This window comes from Paramacrobiotus metropolitanus, unplaced genomic scaffold, assembly GCF_019649055.1.
Source record: "Paramacrobiotus metropolitanus isolate TYO unplaced genomic scaffold, Prichtersi_v1.0 Parri_scaffold0000038, whole genome shotgun sequence".
Lineage (NCBI taxonomy): Eukaryota > Metazoa > Tardigrada > Eutardigrada > Parachela > Macrobiotidae > Paramacrobiotus > Paramacrobiotus metropolitanus.
In genome coordinates, this window is record NW_026570258.1 from 1,190,909 (window position 1) to 1,217,113 (window position 26,205).

General features: G+C 46.7%; 2 protein-coding genes across 5 annotated transcripts; one reads left to right on the forward strand and one right to left on the reverse strand.

Annotated features, from left to right (window-relative positions):
- Positions 1–44: 44 nt before the first annotated feature.
- LOC129589994 (uncharacterized) lies at positions 45–21,549 on the forward strand. The gene is made up of 60 exons (XM_055484936.1): positions 45–460; positions 523–600; positions 673–819; positions 1,462–1,735; positions 2,333–2,828; positions 2,894–2,913; positions 2,968–3,035; positions 3,094–3,165; positions 3,227–3,358; positions 3,427–3,563; positions 3,623–3,904; positions 3,998–4,055; positions 4,209–4,345; positions 4,426–4,692; positions 4,767–4,875; positions 4,939–5,037; positions 5,094–5,227; positions 5,286–5,603; positions 5,667–5,724; positions 5,963–6,108; positions 6,178–6,441; positions 6,563–6,641; positions 6,735–6,859; positions 6,917–7,180; positions 7,574–7,760; positions 7,849–7,976; positions 8,041–8,301; positions 8,366–9,608; positions 9,680–9,810; positions 9,918–10,163; positions 10,416–10,470; positions 10,563–10,705; positions 10,915–11,160; positions 11,223–11,439; positions 11,502–11,632; positions 12,010–12,255; positions 12,573–12,627; positions 12,740–12,882; positions 13,077–13,322; positions 13,387–13,735; positions 13,824–13,975; positions 14,150–14,404; positions 14,464–14,512; positions 14,583–14,713; positions 14,780–15,185; positions 15,430–15,578; positions 15,656–15,898; positions 15,972–16,038; positions 16,367–16,503; positions 16,572–16,820; positions 16,882–17,167; positions 17,231–17,376; positions 17,881–18,150; positions 18,203–18,260; positions 18,321–18,496; positions 19,138–19,392; positions 19,468–19,570; positions 19,871–19,974; positions 20,295–20,558; positions 21,047–21,549. The coding sequence occupies exons 1-60, from the start codon at positions 388–390 to the stop codon at positions 21,077–21,079; spliced, it is 11,397 nt and encodes a 3,798-aa protein (XP_055340911.1). The 5' UTR covers positions 45–387; the 3' UTR covers positions 21,080–21,549.
- On the reverse strand, positions 21,524–24,403 carry LOC129589996 (uncharacterized). Of its 4 annotated transcripts, none has more exons than XM_055484942.1 (5): positions 23,873–24,403; positions 23,045–23,277; positions 22,573–22,869; positions 22,026–22,208; positions 21,524–21,891 (listed from the first exon to the last, which is right to left on the reverse strand). In XM_055484942.1, the coding sequence occupies exons 2-5, from the start codon at positions 23,094–23,096 to the stop codon at positions 21,767–21,769; spliced, it is 657 nt and encodes a 218-aa protein (XP_055340917.1). In that variant the 5' UTR covers positions 23,097–23,277; positions 23,873–24,403; the 3' UTR covers positions 21,524–21,766. The 4 variants fall into 4 exon arrangements, with proteins under 4 accessions (XP_055340917.1, XP_055340916.1, XP_055340918.1 ...); XM_055484941.1 differs by having other exon boundaries at positions 23,868–24,403; XM_055484943.1 differs by lacking the exon at positions 23,873–24,403 and adding an exon at positions 23,573–23,594.
- Positions 24,404–26,205: the final 1,802 nt, after the last annotated feature.

Consider the following 26,205-nt stretch of genomic DNA (forward strand, 5'->3'; position numbering starts at 1 on the left):
CAGTTGCTATGCCATCCATTTCGAAAACTAGATGTATTATCGAATCGTAACAATTCTGTTTTATCGGCAGAAATTGTCTAGCGTACTTCATGTACAGTATATACACACATCCACAGTAGTAAGCAAAAATCAACACCTTTGTACTGACCAAAACCTAACTTATTTTTGCACTAGCCTTCGAAAAAACGTGCGATTCGTACCATCTACGCAAACACCTTTGTTGTACTCACAAATTCCGCTTGCGCTTCGTTTTGTTTTGTAATAAAAGTGTTGTTTTATTCCCAAGCACCTTGGAGATTGTGCGATACGTCAGGGCGGTACAATTCCCGTTCCATCGCTGTTATCGCCATTTTGTGCTACTCATGACCATGACGATCTGATTCACCAATGGGAAAACTCGTACTCGGATTACTCGTAACAGCGCTGATTAAGTATTTGTCCGTGGAGAGCTCCATACTCAGTATGTGTGACATTGACATGACCTTGAGCGACAAACCTCGTCGATCTTACGTTTCTCTGCAGATTTCTGTTGGCCTTATAAAGATGTCACGGTGCCGCGTCCCGATGGTTCAGGCAGCAGCTCTGCCAAGCAGTTACTCGGTAATTGTGACGGTGACCTTTCTTGCATATGGTAGTGGCGTGGGTGAAAAGTACATTGGTATGGTTGTGCAGGAAAGGGAACCTGTTATCAGAGCGCTGATGAAGCGGCGTGCAAAGCCAAGAACTATTCGGTATCGTGGAGTAATTTGGCGTGCGATACGTGTAATAAGGATAGCGAATTTTGCTGTTGGAGCCCCACGCCACCGTCTGATATGCCAGGTATGGTGATGGATTTTTCAGATGTAGAACTGCAATACTTTTTACAGCATAAAACAACTGGTTTTTGAACTATTCTAAGCTTTTGAAACCTACGTTTTCTAAAATAATTTCCCGCTTTCTAAAAATTCATTTTTTTTGGAAATGTTTCATTTCATTTTAGTTTTACCTCATATAAATAAATATCAAAGCGATCTAATGGCATTACGCGAGCTGGTATTATTTGTGCGAGTTTATTTGGGGCAAATTTGATAACGCTTTTCCGTTAATCGATTTTGTCTAACGTATCGCTTAAAGTTTTACGTGATCCGTGCAAATGTTTCCAAATGTTATGCGCTTTGAACAGACTTAAGTTAACTAAATTTTAATTTAGTCTGCGTACATTCTATAGCATGCAAGAATCAATGATAAATAGACGATAAATCGACGATATCGATGCATTTTAGGCCAGACTTCATAATCCCAGCAAAATCTCAATACTGTCTTACTATAAACAGATTAAGACGGAATTTTAAGTACAGTTCTGTACAGACGGAATTTTAAGTTTTCTCAGTTTATTTTAAAAGGAAGTTGAGCGTAAGCGCTGAAACACACTGTTAAGTACAGAACAATAAGCAGAATCATTTTGATAAACTGTTTTCGCAGATCCGCCCAAGACCTGCCCGGTGGCGCACAAAATTCCCTACGTCATTGACGCTCTTTCGTCCACTTGCGGGAAGGCCCCACTGAATCCCAAAGCACCGAAATACTGCTACATGGCACAGATCGGTTTCTTAGGACGCTACGCCAACGGTAGCGACAACTGGATCGAACTGGGCAACGCTCCCCAACCACGCAATCAATCACACGTCGGCGTGATCGTATCCGACCGGCTGGTTCTCAGCACCAGTGCCAGCGGAACTGACACAGCTGCCGGAATGTAAGGTCACCTCGACGTACAGACTTCTTCGTGACGAAAGCATCTCTGCTTACGCACATTCAGTCGTACATTGGAAAAGTTTAGTGCTATAAAAATTAGATTGTTATCCTACAAATTAGTCTTTTGTAACACAAGATGCGTACCAGTGTATTAGTGTAATACTTTTAATTTACTTATTTTAGTAATTTATTTTTAATTTAATTTTAAGAGTGATTTTTTAAAATTTTTGTCTTTAATCTTATTTTTGATTACTGTATAAATAGTTAATCAATGCTTAACCAGATACTATATAAATATTACTATATTACCAATACCAATAAATATTACCAATTACTATATATAGCTATTTTAACTTATTTCTTAATAACGGGAGACAGCCGCTCCACGCGTTTTCTGTTCAACATGAGAATGCTCAGAATATTTTAGGTACCATTCCTTTCTGTTTTAATTGGAAAGGATTTATTTTTCTTTTTTATGTGTCTCAACATGCGCACGAAGCGCAGCGCCATTCTTAGATTTCAGTGAAGTCACTTGCACATCTTTTACTTACTATTATGAATAATCTGCTAGAAAAAGCACCACCGATTCGTTTTTTAGTTGGGAAATGTACGGCGCAATCGCGGGCACTGACACCCGCCTGGCCGTGAAAATTAACGGTAAGCATTTCCCCGTGAAAGACATCCACATCCAGGCCGCCACCGGACCTAACCGACAAAGCCGCCTATTCGTTCTGGAACTATACGATAAGATCGACTTGATCAGCGACGCGTGCCCGGTGTGTTTCGGCAACATGACCGGCGTCATTCCCATGTCCAACCGTCCGTACTACGAATTCGGGGCCCACAAGGCGACATACCACGGGAAATGCGAGCTGGTCGGCCGGAAACCGGAGTTGTGGCATGCCCCGTTCACGTACCATGACTGCGATAAGGATTTCTACGGGATTGATAGCGCCGTGTGGAATCTGCATACATGTATCAGTGAGCTGAAGAATCCGGCGTACGGCACGGCGCCGTATAGCGATGAAGCCAATAAGGTCACGCTGAGCTCCATGGAGTTTTGTACAGGCGATCCGGAATGGAATTACTGCATGGTATAGTTTGGAATTCGCTTTACTTTTGGTCAAGCCACACTAAATAATCTGTTATTTGTTTGCAGTGGGATTTGGGATCCGCGCTGTAAGTCTTCGATTTGCTCGATCTGATCTGCTGTTTAAGGCGTAACGGTTGTAGTGTATGCCACGATACACCGACGTCCAAACCAAGACTCGTGGGACTGCAGTTTAGCAGCCAATGCGGATGTAAGTCAAGCTTGCTTTTCAAGAACTATGTCAAGATTTTAATCGATCTGTACTTTAGTTAACTACCAGTTCGGAGCGCTGATGGAGGATGTCATTGATCTGGACTGGCTCAACGAAATCTTGCCGAAGCGTAAACAATAAACCGTACATATCGAGCTTCGATAAAAAATTATTATATGCGTCTGCTACAGCGACCGTGGAACCCACGACCGTAACGCCACCTGGAGACCAATCCAGCACGAGTTCTATATTGGGCGGCGGTTCGGATGCTACCAAAGGACCGCTGCCTCCCGGACCTCCAACACCGCCACCAAAACCCAAATGTAAGTTATGACGTTATTCCTCTGTCTTGATTTTTGAAGAGAAAGATTGACGAATTACAAATTTTCAGGCGAACTGGTGGTCCAGAATAAGTACTCCCAGGAGATACCCGACCGCGGCGTCGTTACCATTACCATTCCAACCCGAACCGGTCCCACAGTGGACTCTGTCTTGGCGGTGTGGATGCAGAAATCGGGATCTATTCGGGTACTACATGTGAATACCTTCTCTTGCTAATGAACACAGGACGGAACAATTCGTAACAGGGTCCGCTGCCGCCCAGCGACGCCACCCTGTGCCAGAACTACGCATTCACTATTACACGGATGGATAGTAAGCAAAAGTGCGGGATCGAGGATGTGATACGGCACAGTGCGATCCTGGATGTCTTTGGCACGAAGCCCTCGTCCGACGCGTGTACGGTGCAGTGTTATAACGGCACGCAGGAGAGTTGTGGACCCTTCAAGTACTGGCTGGAAGCGCGACCAACACCGGCTGATGCGGCACGGGAACCAGACGTCTATGTACCGGCTTCCATGATTTACTGGGTAATTTATTAGTTACGTACATTATTCAGGTTTTCTCAAAAAGAGAAAAAATGGTTAATTAAACAAATTTTAACCTGATCGCGTACATAACAGGCGCGGATCGATTATACACCACCAGGACCCTTACCGCAACCGCCGGATTCGCGAAAATGTATGTCCTAAACCTATTGCATGTATAATATGTGTTGTAGCATTTAACCGCATTTAACTTAGGGAGTTTTGAGAATTTGAAAGGTCAGGATGAGGCGGGATATGTTGCAGCTGTACTATAAAATTTTGCTGAAAGCGTTTTATTATACTGTAGGCGTCATCGCGTTGGCGGAGTTAAATCAACGCGGCCGACTATCGGAAGGCGAAACAATAACGGTCACCATTCCAAAAACCGGCCCATTGAACAACACATTGCTCGTAGCTTGGATGGAACGCGCGGGGAGCGATAGGGTTAGAGTATCTTTCTCGGTTTACTAGTAGTTTTTCCACGCTCGAAAGGTCATCGCGCACGTAACCGGTTCTTTGTTTAGGAATTGTGCGACCATTATAACTTTAACAACCGTTTCCTGCGCCTGGTTAAACGTGCTGCGAAGGATTCGTGCGTAGTGGAGAGCCGAGTGGACTACACACCCCACGGTGCCGTTTTCAACCTCAACGTCCAACCGGGAGCGTGTGCGCAGCGATGCTATGAAGAGGGAGCGTGCGGACCCTATGAGTTCACCATGGAAGCCACACCCCCCGTGGCAGAAAGCACCGCCTTCCCGCTGGAGTTTGTCCGTGATGCGCGGCAGTATTTCGTAAGTGGTTGCAGCTTTGCAGTTACTTGCAGCTTATTCTGTAAGCTGCTTCTCATTGAGCTGGTTTTATAAAGGTCAAGTTTGAGAGAACGTTGTCAGCGCCATCATCAACCTCTTCACTGTCACCAACGACCACGTCGTTATCCCAAACTGTTTCGACCATAGATGCTCACCCGAGCAAACGTAAGGTCACGAAATATGATGAAAAACTCCGCGTGAATGTTTGTAAGGTCTAAATACGTGTAGCGACTGCCGCGCCACCTGGTACAAGCAGTGCCAAGCCCTCTGCAACAACGTCCACTGGCGGCTCAACGATCTCTACCCCATCACCGCTTAAACGAAAATGTGAGCATCCAGAAAAACAGTCAGCGATGAATAGTTAATTCTGTGGGTTTTTTTAGGCGAATTAGTAGCCGTGAATAAATTCTCGGCGCACGTCCCCCACCGCGGTGTGATCACGGTTACCGTCCCGCAGAACGGTCCCGTACAGGACACCATCCTGACCGCCTGGATGCAGAAATCCGGATCTGTCCGCGTACGAGCAAATTTTCTCGGGCTTCGGAAAATTCACGCGCAGAAGAATTCTTTTCCAGGGTCTCACGCCACCCGCTGCCGACGATCTGTGCGGGAACTACACTTTCACCTTGGTTCCGATGACCGACGGCCAGTCGTGTAGTATGGAGGAAGTTCTGGAGCAAAGCGATATATCCACGACCTTTGGAACAATTCCACTGAGAGGGGACGCTTGCACCAGCAAATGCTACTACGCCGACCCCGGACTTTCGGGGATGGAACCGCGGGATGCCGGGGAAGCCTGTGGACCGCTGAAGTACTGGTTAGAAGCGCAGCCGGCGGCGTGGGATGCGGCACGGGAGCCGGATGTCTACGTTACGACCGGGATGTTGTACTGGGTTCGTTAGGTCTTTCGAGTGGTGAGTTTGGTGCGGATAGGTGCGTGATCGGTGTTATTTTAGGTACGGATTGATTACAAGCCGACCAAACCATGGCCGAACGTACCGAAGCATCCTCCATGTAAGTTTTTGCCGCTTCTAGACAACATTACGATGAAATTTCCGAAAACGGTTTCTTGGTAAGAGGGGTGAGGACCTTGGCCGAGGCCATCAGTCCTCAAAGTCAAACAATTGTTTTCGTCAAAAACTGAGCTTGAGCCATTAAGGCGTTGGGAACATACCTTATACCAACCCTATTGAATTATACTTAAAATGTACAACCTTATTGCTTGCAAACTTTTTAACGGGCGTCAATTTAGGCGTCCTCGGTATGACTGATAATCAGAACGTCAATCTACCGGAGAACGGTAACGTTACCATCAAGATCCCGAAAACCGGGCCGTTGAATGAGACATTAGTCTGGGCGTGGATGGAGCGGGATCTTGGCAGCAGTGATGGAAAGAAGGTATGCTCAACTTGACAACTGAGCAGTGTTGCAAGAAGGACTTTCTAACCGGTCGTCAACTACTGGTAGGATTACTGTACCAATTACAATTTTAACAACCGATTCCTGCGACGGATGCGAGACACAAGCGAAACCTGTGTCATGGAGGCACGACAGTATTACACCGACGAAGCGGTACATTTCCATGTCAACATCGAGGCGGGATCGTGCGCGCAACGCTGCTATGAGCAAGGAGAGTGCGGACCATACGAGTTGGCCATGGAAGCCGTGCCGCCCATGGCGCATAATCACATCACACCCGGACAATTTGTCCGCGACGAGCGGAGATATTTCGTAAGACGACATCTTGGCATTAAATGGTCTAATTCTCGACCGAGTACTATACAAAGCCAGAACCTTATTGGGAAAATATTCGAACGGTTACACATGCACACGATCTTGATTAATCGTGTAGGTGAAGTTCGATCCTGAAAAGCGAGATTTCCTGACCACTTCCGCTACACCGTCCACACTGACTCCGAGCAGAGACAAATGTACGAAAAGCATCCACATCAATCAAATCGTTTATTCCGCGTAATTATTCGTTGCAGAAACTTAGATCTATAATGTCGTTTTGTGCATTGCAGGCCGTATGGTCGTAGAGCAAGGTTTCGATCAGACCGTTATCAACCCCAAAGATCCCATCGTGATCCTGCTGGATGCCGGCTGGGACGGGGAAGAAGTGGTCGCCACAATGTTGACTGCGGACCGAGTATACCAGCGCTTCATCTCAATGACGTTCCCGCATGCTGATTGGCTGTCTTGACAGGTGGTCTGTCCTAACTACAAGTACAGCTCGACCGCGACGAACACCGTCACCAATCAGCTGCCCACGTGCGAACCGGCGGATCAGGAAGCCAATACGGCGCAGCGGGACGGAATGATGCTGGTGATGCACATGAATAAACCCCTGACCTGTGCGCAGCGGTGTTTGAAAGGGGAAGCGGCGGGATGTGGGCCGTTTGCCTTCAACTTGCTGGCCACACCGGATAAAGTGACGACCAACCGCGGTGTTGGAAGCGAAACGATTACGGTACGTTAACGAATGTGGAAGTGGAAAACCTTTTCCCTGTTCTCAGAGGACTATTTCGAATGACAATTATATCTAAATTTTAATCGAAATCTGTGGCGACTGAGCAAACTGTAATCAGATTGTTCTGTATTACCTACGTAAACCGAAAGGTCACTTGGTATATACCCGTCGCTTTAGGAGACGATTTTTCCGCTCAAGCAGAAGCGTCTTGTTTTCAGCGTTCAATATGCAAAGTTGTACCAGAAAGTCAGTAAATACAGGCATGTTAACCTAAACAGAAAGAGCATAATTACAGTATATTCGTCCCTTTGTCTGTTTTTGCGCGCATACTACAGGAGAGCACAAACGGTTTCTTAATCTCAGTCGAAAGGGTTTTATTTTGCGCGACAACAGATCGTATACAAAGTTCGGCAACCGACGACGAGTTCCACGGCTACGACGACAACTACTCGACTGCCTGCGACAACAACAACATCAACAACAACAACAACCACATCCACCACATCGTTACCGGCAACAAGCGCATCGACAACCAAACTGACCACAACCGCTCTGTCCACAACAACCGCCGGAAACAGATGTACGTGATAGACGATTACAATAAATAAGTTGTATTGAAATATCGTGGAGGTTTTCGCCGCTTACAAATGGACAATTTATCTTCCTAGGCAAAATGTTGCTGGAACTAGGCGCTTTTGACCAGACACCCATCGACCCTGGCGAGCCCCTCATCCTCCCGCTGACGGCAGATCTGGAATCCGAAACATTTTACGCGACCATGACTATGAACAATCAGGTACTTCGGACACCGGCTCGTTTGTGCAGGAATCTTTCGTTAACGCCTGGAATTTGTGCTCTAGGTCTGTCGCAAGTACGATTACGCCATCACCGACACGCGCTACTCTAGTCAGCAGCCGGCGTCCTGTGAAGCCATGTATCCGTTCCTCAGCACATCGGTGCAGGACGGATTATCGGCGTACATCGGGGATGATGCGCCGACGTCCTGCGCACGCAAGTGTTTTAACGGCGTGACCAGTGCGTGCGGTCCTTTGCTGGTGACAATCATGGCGACGCCCGATCAAGTGACGCCATCGCGTCCCGTCGAAAAGCAAACCGTTACGGTAAGGAATAACCGAGAACCCCGTTTAGAGATCGATTTTGTGGATGATCCGCTGAGGTGTTTAGATCATCTTCCAACTTCCGACGACAACGGGACCTACCACGACCACGATGTTAACTACCACCACAACTGCCACAACAAGCACGGGCAGAACGACGAGTGAAACCACGTCGGCTTCGACCGCGACGCCATCAACAAGCCAGAGCACAGTAAGTTCAAGTAGCTTTGGGCCAACAGCGCTGCCACCCGGTCCCGAAACACCGACGGTACCAACTGGGTCCAGTACGGGCGCAACGGTAACTCCCTCGACTGCGAGTGCCGCCACTTCGTCACCGGTTCCCAGTAGCACGGCTTCCCCGACCACATCAACACCGGTACCCACGCCGTCCAGCGCAAAGCCGACCACGGTGACGGTGTTACCGTCAACGGAGAGCACTACCACCCCAACGCCGACTACCGATAGCACGACCACATCGACGTCACCGACCACGTCTGCAAGTGCCGCTACAACGTCACAAACGACTAGCAGTAGCAGTACGACACCAACCACTACAAGTACCACCACTATGATGCCAACGACTGCAAGTACCACAACTACAACACCCACAACGACAAGTGCCACCACCACAACCCCGACGACTACCAGCACCACCACTACGACACCAACTACTACAAGTACCACAACTACGACACCCACAACGACAAGTACCACAACGACAAGTACCACAACGCCAACGACTACCAGTACCACAACGCCTACCAGTACCACCACTACGATACCATCGACTACAAGTAGCAACATGACGGCGACCCCGACTACGAGTTCCACTACTGCGACACCAAGTACTACCAGTACCACTACTACAACTTCAACTACGTTGTCAACCGGTACCACACCAGCACTGACGCCACCGACTGAGACGGCCACCACATCAACCTCCACCACTGCGTCACCATCGCCGTCTCGGTCGACCACCACCACTCCGGCCGTATCATCCAGCTCCGAAAGCACTCCCGGTCCCGTGCCACCAAATCCACCGTCCACACCTTCCCGCGGACCGGACACTACGCCAACGGGATCATCGGTAACGTCCACAAGTCCGGTGCCAAGTTCCACATCGAGCGCCACAACGTCCAGTTCGGTTCCGGTCCCACCCGGTCCCGGTTCTTCGACCAGCATTGCGCCAGCACCGTCCACGGTGTCGCCATTGACCTCCGGATCAACGAGCACGACAGGCCCGGTGCCATCTGGATCGCCGAGTGGGGGAACGAGTGCTGCTCCCTACACCACGAAGGATCCAATGTCATGTACGCAACATTGCCCGTCCTCGCAATAACAGAACGGATACAGTCAAACAGACAAGGACTGTGTTTTGTAGGCGAAGTGTCTATGGACGCCGTTGGTAATAGTGCAAAGGACGGCATGATGTTCGTCGACATCCAGCCAACCGGTCCGCAGGAAAACGGTTTACCGTTGGCATTATGGTCAATGCGACGCCATGGTTCCAGGGCAAGTCACGTCCTACTATACATGTGCTCGCAATACGAACACTTAATTTATACCTTTCACGGGTTCACCGCTAACTGAACAGCAAAAATAAATATTTATATTTCCAGCGAATTTGCTCTGGGTATCGGTTCCAGCTGTTAAGCGACATCTCCACCACCGGCTGCGAGCTGGGCACCATGATGGAGGGTTCGCCGTTCTTCGAGCAGGGCTGGATGATCAGCAAATCCCTCATATCCAGCAGCAACTGCGCGCTGCGCTGTTTCCGGGGTGAACGACAGCATTGTGGCCCGCTGGTGTATCCCGTCGGAATAACGCCGCCGTTTGCTGCTCCGTTAATCCGCAGATTTCTTAACGTACGTATTTAACCTGCAGTTTAAAACAACAGATTTCCGCATCCGCTACGGAATTTTGTGCAAAGCGCAGCAAGTGATTCTGAGCGTACAGAGCGTAATCACCCAGTAGGAGTCGATGCGACGAAGGTAAACCCGGAAACCGGTTTTCTAAACGAAAAACGGTTTCAGTGGTTTAAACGGTTTAAAGAATAGTTTTCTCGTTTGACTAAAGAACATTTTACTCGCGCAATCAAAAGTGCTGATGTGTTGCAGGTGACCTATCGCCCACCGTCACCGGATGCGCCAGTCATTGCCAACCTTTCAGACTGTTAGTCGACTATTTCTTCATTCAGTCTAATTTGATTGGAACTCTCGAGCGCGACCGTGTCAACACGCCACTGATATTTATTAAACTTTCAGGCCGATATTTCGTTGTCAGCCCGTTAGGCGAAAATCTAAATTCCACCACCAGTACAACAGTGAATTTTGCTGTGCCCCTGCCAGCGGATGGACTGGGTTCCGGGTTAACGCTCTTCACCGCCGCTATGAAGAAGACCGTCGAGGTATATTCAAAATCTCCGATAGTCTAAGAAACCTAAGAAATCTAACAAACCAAGAAACCACACATACGCACTTTCGCATTCAGCCGTACAGTTTAACAAACACTGTAATTTTTAGTGTGGCTCCCTAAATTCTAATTTATATGATATGCGAGTAGCGCTGGTAGATAGCCTAATCATTATTGCGGTAATCCAACAATTATTCTGTACAGGGGCCGTTCTGTCTGGACTACACGTACAGCCAGACCAGCGTCTCCACCAGCAACGGCTGTTCGCTGGGCCAACTGAGACCGATCGGCTACTGGCCGGGCGTACAGTTCGCCGCGGATACGCAGTCGACGTGCGCTGTACAGTGCTACAACGGGATCACCGCCAGCTGTGGTCCCCATATCGTCACCATAGTGGCACGCCCCAATCCCGGTACTATCAACGGATTGGAGAGCTGGTCAACGATTACGGTAGGTAGCCATCCATACGGAAAACCTGCTACTGTGAACTTTACAAATGCTCATTACACTAGATGACGTTTACCCCTCCCGAAGTGACGACTGGTACCACCACGACCACAGTAGCAACGACTTCAACGACGATGTCCCCTGCGACTACAAGTACCTCTACCACGACGCCAGCGACTACCAGTACCACTGCTCTTATAGCGTCCACAACGTGGCCAGCTCCATCCAGCACTACCGGCACCACGAGTGCTGTTTCCACAACCACGATTGACCCCATGTCGTGTACGTAAATTGGTCGATCTTCGTATAATGGAATGGGTAGAGACAAGATTTGTGCTATACAGGCCAAGCGTCCATGGATCGCCTTGGAAACGTTGTTATAGACGGCATAATGGTAATCGATATCCAGCCAACCGGTCCGCCAGAAAGCGGTATACCGCTGGCATTGTGGTCGATGCGACGCTATCGTTCCCAGGCAAGTCACATATAAATAGAATGTGCTCCTGTTACTGTGATTGCATAAGCTACCAGAGAAATTCCGTACAATGCAACCACCAATGGAATGTTTGTCCAACCTTTTCACGATTCACAGTACAGGCCACAGCATACATTACGCACCTGTACAAATACAAAATTTTTCCGACAGTAAAATACCAGACTGCATTTCCAGTAAGATATTAGCTCGTATGCCGTTTTTGGTGGTATGTTCTTGTGCAGCGAGTGTCAAACGCTGTACACTATCGTTACCTTTGCGCTGTAAATTTTTTCCTGATTATTTAATGTGACCTTTTCTAGTCCGATACGCAATAAATAGGTTTGGTTAAAATATGAAAACAAGTGTTTATTTTGCAGCAACTTTGCTCGGGTTATCGGTTTGAGCTGCTGAGCAGCATTTCCATCACCGGTTGCGAGCTGGGCACACTGATGACGGGTTCGCCGTTCGTCGAGCAAGGCTGGGTCAGCAGCAAATCGCTAATGTCCAACGGCAACTGTGCGCTGCGCTGTTTCCGGGGCGAACGACAGCATTGTGGCCCTTTCATGTACCCTATCGCAATTACGCCGCCGGTTGTTGCTCCGCTGATCCGAAGATCGTTTAACGTACGTCAACGTCCGATTTAGAATATTCCGCTTCCACAAAATAATACGGCATAGTACTGCATAAAACGGAGCCAGACGATTATCTGCTCATTCAAAGTGGATGCATGTCATGCGATATAGCCGGGTGAATCGGGAACCGATTTCTGTTTGTTAAACTGAAACAGTTTTATTGTGTGATCAAAATGTGCCTCGGCTTAGCTACTAAAATGTTATTTAGCTAGTCTGGTGGAACTATGGAACGGTTTTTTGTCTTAATTTGTATTGTGTGCCCCGTGATAATGAATTAATGATTACGCCACAAGGTATACCGTTTGCAGGTGACCTATCGTCCGCCGCCACCGGATTCGCCGGCCATTGCTGACCTCTCTGACTGTCAGTCGGGTTTGATGTGCTTCTAACTGAGATATTTTTATAATAAATAAACCATAGCTCAATTTAGAAGGATGAGATTCCAGTTACCGCTAATTTCGACCTTCACTTTCAGGCATATACTTCGTCGTACTGCCGTTAGGCGAACACCGAAATGCCACCGGCCATCCCACAGTGAGTTTCGATGTCCCACTGCCATCTGAAGGACTAGGTGCTGGGTTAACGCTCTTCACCGCCGCTGTGAAGAAGACCCCCAAGGTGTGTTCAGAATTTTGCTTCTCGAAGAAACCAAAGAAATCAGAGAAACTGAGAGACCACGTTTACTGTCCCACAGAGTCATTTCGTTTAACAACCATTGGTATTCTCCAAACTATATTATACGAGTAGCACAGGCGTGCATCCTACTAATTATTGCACTTATCAAAATTATTATCAAAATTCTTATTCTACAGGGGCAGTACTGTTTGGACTACACGTACAGCTTGGTCAGCATCGAGACCAACGATGGGTGCTCGTTGGGCCAACTGAAGCCCATCGGCTCCTGGCCAGGCGTACAGTTCACCGCGGATACGCAGTCCACGTGCGCTGTACAGTGCTACTATGGAGTCACCGCCAGCTGTGGTCCACATGTGGTAACTGTCATGGCGATCCGCAATCCGGATACTATCGGCGGAATCGAGGGCACGGCAACGGTTACGGTGGGGACTACTTTTCATACGAAAGCACGTTGACTTTTCAATACAGGAATCTGTACTGTATTAGATAATGTTCACCCCTCCCCCGGTGACGGTTAGCCCCATTACCACGACGATAGCAACAACTTCGACAAGTACTACAACTCCCGCGAGTACGACGACAACGACGCCCACGACTACGACAACGACAACTACGCCCACAACAACGACAACTACAACCGCGCCCACAACAACGACAACCACGCCCACAACAACGACAACTATAACCACGCCCACAACAACGACATCGACGCCTACGACAACAGCAACCACGCCCACAACAACGACAACCACGCCCACGACAACCACGACAACGACGACGATGCCAACGACTACAACGACACCGGCGCGAGCTACAACACCCTATCTTGGAGAATGTATGTTGAGATTGAAGATATCCTAATGAATATATTGATACGAGTAAATGATGGTCTTCAGCTTGAAGATTTCTGGTCCAATTTTCAGGCGAAATAACCGTTGACCCGTTTGGCGCGCCCATGGGTCCGTCGTCGAAAGGGGCCGCCGTGCCGCTCATCAAACCGACCATTCCCCGCGAAGGAGCCGTTAAAGGGTTCGCGCTGTTCCAGATTGTCATGCGGCGTAACGGTCCTGGCAAGGTACGTATACAGTACCGATACAATTTAAGATAAATCGATCCGCTTTCCATTCCATCAAATATTACGGCCATGACAAGGGCTCACACAAAGCGTGCGCATGCGAGAAACGGTTTTTAACAAGAAATGCGGTTTTTAACAAGGAAAGCAGTTTTTAACAAGGAAGGCAAATTGTAGGAATACTGCCCCGAATATGGTTATTGGCCAATTACATGGACATCCGCACCATCCTGCTATCCCGGCAACTTCCGGGCCCCAGCGGCTACCTGGGGCTTCGACGGAATCGCCTTCACTAGCCGCACTTTGCTGCAATCGCAAAAGCAAAAAAGCTGCGCGGAGGAATGCTACGATGGCAGAGACGCGTCGTGTCGCGGTATCAGTTTTTTTATTACGATTACGGGAGGAACAGCCAATGTCACTAAAGAAGTTCAGGTACATCGGGTCGCTGTGTAGAAATCGGGGAAATATTTTTTTACTTTCGGCGTTTGCAGATCGAGTTCATTGATCCCCCGCACTACACCCAACCGGACAATTCTGGATGTGAGGACCTTCGATTTCCGTTGCATCAGATCCGGTTCTTCCGGTTCTGAACAACTCTTTTACTTTTTAGGTTTCCCACAGGCACCTCATGTTGCCTTCTGGCACACCAGCTTCAACTCCGGCGAGTTCATCATTGTCAGCTACCCCGCTAATACCATCACGGTGCCGGTGTTCCACGTGGCGCTACGGAAATCCTCCAATGTAAACCTGTTTCGTCACATAAAATGCAGGATTTACTAAACTGAATGATTGATGCGATATTTGTAGGTCTTCTGCCGTGGTTACAACTTCACCGTTACCGTGACCTCTCCGGTGGTGTGTACTCTCGGCTCGCTGATGAATCTCAATCCCGAACTCTCGTTGGAAGGCGCAACGTTCATGCTGCAGAAAATGTGCGCGGCGCCGGACTGCAGTAATTTTTGTATGCAACAGTGTGTCAACGGGATCCAGGGTGCATGTGGCAACCACACGGTGACGGTGACAGCCTACCCGCCTCCGGGAACCGGTGGACAAGGCGTTATCTGGAATGTTGTGTTGTACTTGAGTAAAACGCTGACCGGGTCCACCACGTCCGCGCTGCCCATGTCGTCCACGATGTCATCCACAACGACAACGACAACGGTCGCAAAAACGACGACAGTGGATCCTAATATTCCAACGGAATACATTGGCTGTATGTGACAAACTATCTCAATTAGCTAAATGTGCATCCAGTGCAGCACAAAACAGTAGAAGCATCGTTTTAACGCATAGTGCGAAAACAAGGGCTTCTCTGCTCGAAACCAGTGCTGGCAATTTCTACAAACTAATATCGTTTCTTGACCGCGAACCGAGTGGCCGATTTCTGCATTTTTGGTCATTCATTGTGCACGCTATCAGTGACTATGACTGTCGATGATTAATGTGATCTAATATAGGCGAGACATATCTGGATCCTTTGGGAAATAATTACACCGCCACCAGTGACGTGGACGGGGCGTTAATTAATGGGATGCTGAGCGTGGAAATTCCGGCGAACAACCCCGGGGGACTCCCGCTATTTGTCATCTCCATGCGGAATGACCGGGTACGATGCGTTGGCTGTTTGTTTTATGGCGACAGTAATCGAGCCAAGCGAGGGTAATAATATAAAGCGCATTGCAGGGGATTTGTCCGGGATACCGCTTTCAGCAGGACCCAAACCCACCCATCGGCTGCTTTATGGGCTCACTGATGGAAGGACTACCGTATCCGGAGCAAGGCCGCATGTGGACTAATTCATGGGGGGCCATGGGCGGTTGTGCGCAGTCCTGCTACCAGAACGACACGAAATACTGTGGCCCGCTCGCCGTGCCGATCAACATCACGCCACCCTATAAAGCCCCGAAAATCCGTCGGGTGATCTCGGTGAGTGTCGCCTGTATAAACCAGTGGTGTAAGCATTTCACCGCAAACGATGCGATTGCGAATGTCTGCTTAGGTAACATTCCGGCCGAAACTGATCGTGACACAAGGACTACCCGGCCTTCCAGCGGACATAGCTGGATGTAAGTTCAGCCGTACATCAAGTGCTTTTAATAATAAAAAATAGACTGACCAATATTTGCGTAAAATACTTTATAAAAAATGATACATGCGCCGGGGATTGTAAGAAAATTTCCGAAATCGAGACGAACCAAACAAAGTCTGTAGTCAGCTGAATCAAATAGGTTTGCATATTTTTATCATCTTCATTCATTTCTGTCGTCAATTAATTCAACATATAACGGCGTCACTGAATGTGATTTAGTTGAAATACAGAGTACTGTATGCAAAAGTAAATTGTAAGTATTGAATGTTAAACACTCAATAACTGAATAAACCATGTAACGGCAGGTCGGCTGGTAATCGCCGAAGGTCCCAAGACAATCGTCACCAGTACTACGCCTTTAACGCTTGACATCATCGTCCCTCGCGATCCCGGACCGGTCGACGTGTTCATTTTCCATGCCTTTATGCGCCGCGGCCGAAATGTAAGTAGGATTGTGCAGCGCCCATACCTTTTCGACATTTCCATTCACGGTGTCTACCGATTGCGCAGGGCACGATCTGTAAGGAGTATGACTGGAGTGTGGATGTCAAGACCAACGTCTCCTGCTATGTGGGCGACATGGTTTTAATATATGCCTGGTATGGCATTAACTACCGCCCGGCGTCATACACGGGGATGGACTGTGTAACGCAGTGCCAACGGAACGTTCCCGGCGCTTGTGGACCGCATAACGTGTGGGTCCAAGGGAAACCCGGTGCAGGAACGGTGTACGGGGAGACGGGCCGGCAGGTTGTCATTGTAAGTTCACGCCTATGATTATGCGGTATGTGTTGACCATGGGTTACCAACGTTATTGTAGATTAACTACGTGCGCAACGGAACAGTCACTAGCGCTCGCCCAACGATCACTACAACAACAACGACCCCAACAACCACAGCAACGACAAGAACAACAACAACAACGCGACCAGCCCCGGTTTATATCCCGACACCAGCGCCATCGCCACCACAACCACCTCCGCCCCCGCCACCAGTATGGACAGTCGCGCCAGTTCCCCCGCCACAACCATGGCCACCTTATCCTTATCCACCCAGTCCGTCACCACCGGGACCGTCGCCACCCGGTGGATTCGATTACAGCAGCTGTACGCTGAATATCAAACAACACTGACTTTCACCAGATGTACTGTAATGTGACTGTTCAACAGGTCGCCTGAACTTTGATGTCTTGGGCAATCAGCTCACGAACTCGAACGGCTTCGAGATGATTAATGCATACATTCCGCGGGAAGGACCGCCGGCGGTCGGTTTGCCGCTGTTTAGTGTGGCCATGCGTTACGGTGTATTCGATCAGGTTTGTAACAGTCTACTTATTGAATTTTGGACATGATAAGCTACTTCTACAAGCCGAATGATTAATTTCTTGCGTAAAGGTACTGTTAAGATAAGCGCCATGCTGCCTCTTTGAAATCAGCCACTACAACGCAGTTGTCGCAATGGTAAATCTAATTATACGAGGAGGTATACTTCAGAGTCAGTAACGGTACCACTGCGTCTAGTCGACCTTTTTTCCCGCACAATGTCTGAATATAAAAAAACACATTGCCGTTTTATTTTAACGCGTACTTTGGTTCTTCTCCTGTTAGATTTATCATTGAATTCTTGATCGGCCGACCGACTGGTAGATCCTTCCTTTTTAATCTTTCACTTTGACCGGTTACCGTAAGCAGTAGACGGGCTGCGATTTTCGTGTAGATAAAGAATATACTATTATCCTTTCCATGCGTCAGTCCGTCATTTAGCAATCAGCATAATGATGTTGTTTCTGGAGAGGCGGTGGCATGTTCTGTGATTGCAGGCAATCTGTCCGGGATTCACCTTCACATTCCAGCAGCGCCACAATCGCAACCCCTGCTCGTTGAGCAACCTCTTCGATGACCGGCGTCTGTATGTTGGGAAAGCATGGGTCACCACGCGTCCGCCACCCGAGAACCCCTCGCAGAACTGCGCCCAACTGTGCTACGACCGGACGCCGGCGGGCTTGTCGGGCTGCGGCGACCACGATGTGGTCCTCACCATCACGCCGCCGCCACAATACCCCAGTCTAGCCGAAACCCGGAACTTCAAGGTAGAAATTGTTTTGCAGGCGTGCGACAATAAATGATGTCAGCTGTCTTTAGGTGATGTTGACCCCGCCTGCTCCAGCCGATCGCCATCCGAAAGCCGACTTGCGTGGCTGTAAGTACCGCCGGGGTAAAGGCCGAGATAGGTTTCATGTATGTGAGTTTTGGGTTGCAGGTGAGACAGTTGTGGATCGTTTGGGCAATGGAGCTACAGTGAATCAATCATACCTCAGTTTTTACCAAATTGCGGGACTAGTGGCAGCGGACGGGCTGGTCGTGGTTGATCTTGTCTACAATGCCCCGAAAAGTCCGCTGCTGCTTTTCAACGTCGCCATGCAGAGAGGAAAATATGTACGTGATTCTTCCGTATACTGTACTTATCAGCGGCTTACCGGTATGCAGAAACATGAGACTTAGTACAAAAAGGGGAATAACGAGTGCACCCACCCTGATTTGGGTAAAATCGAGTTACGCCAATAACATAAAGTTATGACCGTTTACCACCAGATCGTAAAAATGATGAAACAAACATCTAAGATATAAAAATTTAAAATTCTTAAATCACAGAGCGTTTGCAGCTTGTAATACCGCAGCAGTTCTACCATGTGTTATCAGTGAACTTATTACAAATTAATACAATCTAACGCCAAAGGGTGAACTCGACCTCAAACAACAGAGTGGGTTCATTCGATATCCCTGCCCTTGTACAGTTGTACTGTAAACGGCAATTTTCTATTGCCATGTCAATATCTGTAGCCCATTGGCGCTTATATTTTCAAACCGCCTTCGGGCTTTGATTTCGCGTGGGGGAAGAGGTGGTCTTGTACTGCGAAGCAATTTAGATTCGGTCATACGATATTCGTTGTACATTTCGTAAAACGACCAACTAATCGTACAAAAATCAAAATCTATGTATGCAGAGGTTGTTTAATAACAGTTTCTCTTCTCCTGTCATTCGCTGACGAATAACATATTTCTGTTGGCCACCACAGGGAACCTACTGCATGAACTACCAGTACACCCACAACATCGTTTCCAACGGCGGCTGTTCCCTGGGTTATGCGGTCATCGGCTCCAACTGGTACCTCCCCGGCGTGCATGTGCGCGGCGACAATACCAACCCCAACGACTGTGCCACCCTGTGCAACAGCGGAAATCAAGCCGCCTGTGGCCTGCACACTGTCTCGATTACCGCTTATCCCCCGGATAATGACATCGGCGCTCTCATTGTCACAAAACGTGTCGATGTACGTCAGACGTGTGATGCCGTTTTGCCCGTAGCCGTTTAAAAGTGCCAGGCTGTACGTTTATTACCGTTTTAGGTGATATTTATCCGACCGGCGTCGGAACGAACGACACCACAACCGCCGCCTTGGCAGTATCCCCAGACACCGGCGCCCTCGCCACCTGGAGGACAAGGAACATGTACGATATCTCTAAAAAAAACTTTTGAATCATTTAGCATACGAAGAAAACTTTTTTTGGTATTGCGCCGCAAGGCGAACTAATTATGGTGAAACGACAATTGCTATTGGCTGTAGTGAAAATTCCTATTGGATATTGGTTGTGTCTAGAAAATAGATCTTATGTCTCGAAACCCAAGGGCGCTAATTGCATGGCGCTCTTTACGCTAATTTCAGTACATTTATGTAGCACGCTACTTTTTTACCTTGTTATTATCCACACCAGTAAAGAAATCTTGGCAGTGACCTTTCTGGCTTACAGGCGCCTGGTATCCCTCATTTGACGGTAACCTCTTCACGGTCAACGTTGTCCAAGGCCCGACTGACACCACGCTATTCCGCACCGCCGTGTATTACTTTGGACAAGTAAGTGTGATGCTGTACAAGCCTGTCCCGTAATTTCTATCGTAAAAGGTACAAATAGCGTAGTATTTGGCACGAAGTTTGCGCTGTGGACGATTGCTACTACGCTATGTCTACCACAACGGCAAATTTATTCCACGCAATATTTAAGGTGAAGGATATTAAGGTGCAGAAGGTAATGGCGCCGTAGTGTGGCGTTTGGCGTAACCCGTGAATTTGTATTTGCCCTTCGAATGGAAATTACGGGACAAGCTTGTACAATACTCGTGTCTGTCATACCACTGCCATGTGCTCCTTTCAATACATGGAAAAATGATTGATAGGTGTGCAGCGTCTATCAGTACAAAATCATCCGTGCTGATTGGTATAATCCCTCGAATTTCCGGGGTCCGTTGCCAGCCGAATGGGACTGTCTGCGGATCCTACCGCAGAGCGATGGAGCACAGGCGGTGAACAGTCTGTCCAATGATCCGTGCGCTCAACGCTGCTACCGGCAGCCGGAGTTCAACTGTCAGGTGTCATTTAAAATGGTGGCCTATGATCCTAACCCCAATAGTGCTATTCCTATCCTCACGCAGGAGTTCAAGGTACACATGCCATTGAATTCAACAAAGTCGTTAATTTATAATTTGCTTAGTATTATACATATATTAAGCTAGCCATTTTGATATATAGATATTTATTACTTCGACGTTTTTCACATTCCGGTCAGTTTCACATTTTTTGCGTATCGGACACCAGCTTATGCAGCTTTCATACCAGCTGGTACACGAGATTAATAAATAGTTTTTAAGTTGTTCAATTTGGAGCTACGCAGAGAACACCGTGTCTCTGGTGTGCGGTACGCGAATCCATAATGTGAAAGTGTCCGGAATACATATGCGAAAAACTTCTTCCAAAAGTCGGCTTGGGTTTCTAATTTCTCAGCCAGGGATTTTTTGGCTCTGCACTAACCAAATATGATACAGCACAGTAATGACGTCAGTTTACGTGTGATACTATCACGTGTCAAGCATCCTTAAACAGTGTTTTTAGTCGTCCATCCGTTTTGACAGCCTAACGTTGTAATTTACAGGTGGATTGGAGCAAATCGCCGTCCCTTGGCTAACTGGTTTAACAAGTTCTTGGTTGTGTTATCGCCGTTGTCGGCATTGGGTTCAACATGGATTTATGTTAGAAACTAACATCTCGGGAGACGATTGATCATTGAACAAAGGCGCAAACTGCAAAGACGTTGCTGTTGATCCCCTTTTAGTCACGCCGTTTCTCTCATAATAACGTGTGTTATATGATGCTGCTTTTACCGGTGTGTTAATCTATTTCCTTGGTTTCCCTCGATGCAGATGGGGATCGTACTGACATACGTAGTATTACAGTATTCGATGGTTGATGCTGTGGCTGTATTTAGAAGTCAGAATCACAGTGCCTTAACAGTAGCCCTATAACTTCAATTTTATGTGGAGACTGCATGGTTTCCTACGTTGTGTGTTAGGTATACACAGCTGTACCTGTAACAGTGTGTGAAAATTTCTTCAGCTATCAACGATTGATTCATCGCAATTTTATTTACTGCCGTGTAGAAACACATGTCCGCAATTTCAGTGTTCTTTTCAAAACAGGTTTTTGCGATATTCGAGGTACAGTTAGCAGGTCAACCGCCAAAGCACAAAAGCTCACGCAAAAAGCAAAACAAATATTTGGCTTGCTGCATTGATCAACTCTGACATTAGAGTAACTTACTAACTGATACTTTAACACTGGATACATCCACTACTCTAGAAAACAAGTTATTACTTTAAAACAGCAACCCAGCGCACAACATGTTACATATCTGAAGAACTGTTGAGTACATTAACAAACTGAAAAGGGTGCATCGCACTAGCAGCACGGACTGTCCACCTCCTTTTGTAAACACGGGCTCTGCAAAGAAGGCTGTTAGAAATTTGGCTAAAACCAATAAGTACATAAATGCAGAATGTCCTGTATTTGCGCAATTAACAACTTTATTTTGGCCATATTATAGGTACAATGTACAACAGCAGTAGCGGAAGTACCTTCCTTCGGCATCACTCCTTGATCGTTGCAGTTGGCCTTGTCTTCACAGGCGCATAATTCGATCTTTTTGGCATCGTCAGCATACCAGCAAGAATATATAGATTTCCGTGTTGTCGCATTAAACGTGGCGCGCTCACGGAAGTAGCGTATAATATTCATACATCCTCGAGCCATCACCGTCCCTAATAGAACAAATTACGGTAAAATTTATTTCGAGACTTTCGTGTACAGATACTTCTTGAGGTGACAATGTGCTCTTAAGGTCTTGCCAAAAAGTGATGTACGCAATACGACAGGATCGCGACAAACTTATCTACATGGCTGAAGTCTGTATCAGTGTAATCAACATATAAAAGGTCACTTCTAATGCCTACGTGGCTCAAAATAAGGCAAACAAAAACAAATAAAATATAATCATAATGAAAAACACAATTTCTCTACAGGGATCAGATCCACAATCCATAATTCAGACTTGAGTAGATATTACAAATTAAACATTTTAGGGAAACAGCGCGGTCAACAGCACGAGGAATAATTTGCACTTACTGTTATACATGACGGTGGCACAGCCGTAGCGCTCCACGATGCACCGAACAGACCTTGGCGTCACCGCATTCTCCGTGCACAGCGTCATGCTGCCCGCATTCTCGTATCCCGTCAAAAAATTCCTGAAATCCCGGTTGATAAACAGATTAGCGTCCGCTTTGGTTAGCTGCGGGCGGTCGGGATCGCGCGATGTCAGGGTCTCCACGTCGGAGAGACGAATGGATAGCTCCAGGGCGGTGTCGTTGGTGGCCACACATGCCAGACAAGTCGGCGGAGCGACAGATTGACACCGCACACCTGAAATCAAATTATACTGTTAAATACTTCGTGCCCAGCCAGATCCTTTTCCAAAATTAGTGGTTCTTGAATTTCTTAGGGTTCTTAGATTTGTTAGGGTTTTTTAAGGTTTCTTAGCGTTCCTTAAGGTTCTTAGAATTGAGGTTTTTTTAAAAGTTTTCTTTAGGATACGCACCGCGATCAAACAGCGGGATAAAGGTCACGAAGATGGCCCACAGTGTCCGCATGGGGAAGCACCGTCAAGACTGGCTGGACGAGATGGGAGCACATTTGTAGGGGGCCTGGATTGCACAGATTTAGGGCATATCGATCATGCTGTTGTTCGAATAATTATGGAATTTGTTGTTAGTACTCCCAATCGACCGCAGAGACAAAAACTGGTCACTTAAGATGCAGACTTGCTGTCTTCTGCAAAATTTTAACACAGATTACAGGTAGAGACTTGAAACACCAGACGCTTGTAGCAATGCTTGTAACAATGGTCAGTAATTTTTGCAAAGTCTAACATGCAAGCCTAAGTTTTTTGTCACTTAACAAAATTATCAGAAATCTAATGAATTAGTTAACCAATCTCGCTTCGTTGTACGAAAGTAATTTTCATAATAATATCGATATCTAAATCGGACACGCGACTTAAATGCAGTCCGAGTATTCTTGTACAGTACATCTACGTTAATCTACTTGTACATCTACGTTAACATACTTAGGCAAACACCAACAACAACAACAACTTACAACAACTTACAGTACTTACAGTGACAACAACTTACAGTACTTCTATGCAACAAACAACAACAACATACTTAGACCGGCTGAGTCGATAAAATTTAAAATACGACCTCGGTCACTTCAGAATATAATAAAGAAGTACAGTTCGTAGTACCTACTGTACGTACGATATACTGTAACCATCTTAATTTTCTCACTTTCCTCTCCATATATTCGGCGTACCGGGTGCATTAATATTGTATTATGCTTCGTCGTCAGAAAGTTAATACTTTACTGGTCTTGGCAGTGTTGGCCGGAACATCTGATGCGCAGCGCTTTCATCGGGATACCGATGTCTATGGACTCTCTGAATTCGTCCTGCCGGGTGTTGCTAATCCGTTCAACCTTTACCTCACCGTGGAATCACCGCTTGCCAAAGCCCGCTTACAGGAAATCTGTTTTCCGGTCAAAAAGCCGCTTACCGATGGCAGCGTAATGAACAGAGCTGAGCTCTTTAGAGTCAAAAGCTTTATCGATTTGACCAAGTTACGCAGATCTCCCGTAAAATTTCTCTGTCAGTATGTGTTTGGGAAGCCTGCGACCAATTCCGCAGCGTCGCTAAGTCTTGAGTTATAACTTATAAGCTTTGCTCTCTAGTAAACAAATTTTTACGGTCACTCTTTCCTTAATGAGAATTTGAACACTGATGAAATTAAGTAATGTACAGTATAAATGTACTCTGATTCGGTACGAACATGAAAAGTCAGTTTTGCTCCGCTTTAGTCTGAGCGCCAATTACCCAGAGACCATTTAATAACGAAGATCACTACCCCGCACAATTTTTGTTTACAAACATAGGTTTACTGCTAAACAAGGGTAATCTTCGAAAGCCACGAATGCTACTGTGTCCAAATCTCATTTCCGTGGGCCTGCTGCTTAAACCCAAGGATAGTGCAACAAAAATAGCGGCAGTGAAATTTGTCAATTGGTAATCATTAATTTTGCTTGGTGGTTTGTGCTGTGTCTGCTTACACAGTGAGAAACAGATGTGCGCCTAATGATTTAGGTTATCTTCTTTCGTACTGCACAGTATTGTACGGGTATTTTTCAAACAAATCAATTTACTGAATGTCGGAATTTAAAGAAAAGAATGAAACGTTGCCTGGATATTAAGGACTCCTGTACTCGAACATTATTAGCACATGGGACGAGTCCATTATGACTGCCGATTTGTACGTACAAAATGCGTACAATGATTAATTTTATTATTATTTAGTACAATGCTGTACGTGTACTGCGAATTAAGTACAGTATGTTGGCTTTGCATTGCATACATGTGAATTGCGATAGAACCGTATATCCGATCAATATGAACCGTATACCGGTCTTGTCATCATAGAGCTAGTGAAATTACAGCATTAGCTGGTTTTCGATTCGTGTACATACTTATTATGTTTGATCGTGTTATTATCTGGTTTTATCGTTTTACCATGTTTATTTAAAAAATAAATAATGCACTCATATGTATGCCTTTGGCGTTTATGACACAATGGAACTGTTCCATTACGGTTCAGTTTAAATAACAGCAATAGAGAGCAATGAGCAGTAAGAACAAAAGTACTACTAACGCCGTATGCAGCACTAGTTACAAGCTACTGTAGTACTAGCAGTTATTACTCTATACAGTATTAGCACTGCCTAGGTATCTTTTGGTATTAATAAAAATAAGACATAGCCACATTCCATAATATCATAATTATCAGTAATCCAAGAAATAACATCAAAAATAGCAGCTAAAAGTTAAGTGATTCACGAATTTGTCAAGCGATGCACAACACAGAAAGGATAACCGAAGGGGTATAATAACGGGCAACGGAACCGGCTAATACTGCTAGAAATATTGATAACCCAACGACTAAAGTTACCGCAGGAAATACGTCGCTAAATGTACAGAACCGCTCGTACAGGAACAGGAAACACAAGAAGCGGGACAACCAGGCAGATACTCGTACATACTGATACATGTAACATGAGACAGGAAATTGTCAGGAATACTGTAGCGATAGAAGTTGTACAACCATAAGACCACCCAGTTATGTTTCATCATTGCGTTATGAGTTTCTGTCATTTTACCGGCTAGCTGTTCTTCTTCACAATTTCTAGAATTCAGTCTTGCCTTCGCTTGTTACAGCTTGCATCAGCTTGATCAGCTTGTTCCGCTTGTTAAACCCTTGTCTAAACCTTGTTCCCTGTTTTGCATTGTTCTTGTCATTAAACATGCCGTGAACTTCCGTTGTTACGTTCTGTAATTGTGTTAACGTCAGTAAGAGCGTCTTCGGCCAGCATCGTTGCCGGCCCTGCCACCTTTCATCCCAACAGCCCATACAACATCGTAGTGCGGTTAACACGCCAACCCACTAGAACAGCAGCCAGATCGGCTACTGTTACAATACCGTTACAGTATACCGATTCACACAGCGCAAGTTTTAAGTTTCCTCCCACGTGAAGCAGACGCTTGCAATTTCCTGGACAGGCTAAACGTTCGTATACAAAGCCAACATCCATTGAAAATGACGGCAGCCAACAAGACCATCCATGTCGTTACCCAAACTTTGGCGATCGCCGCTT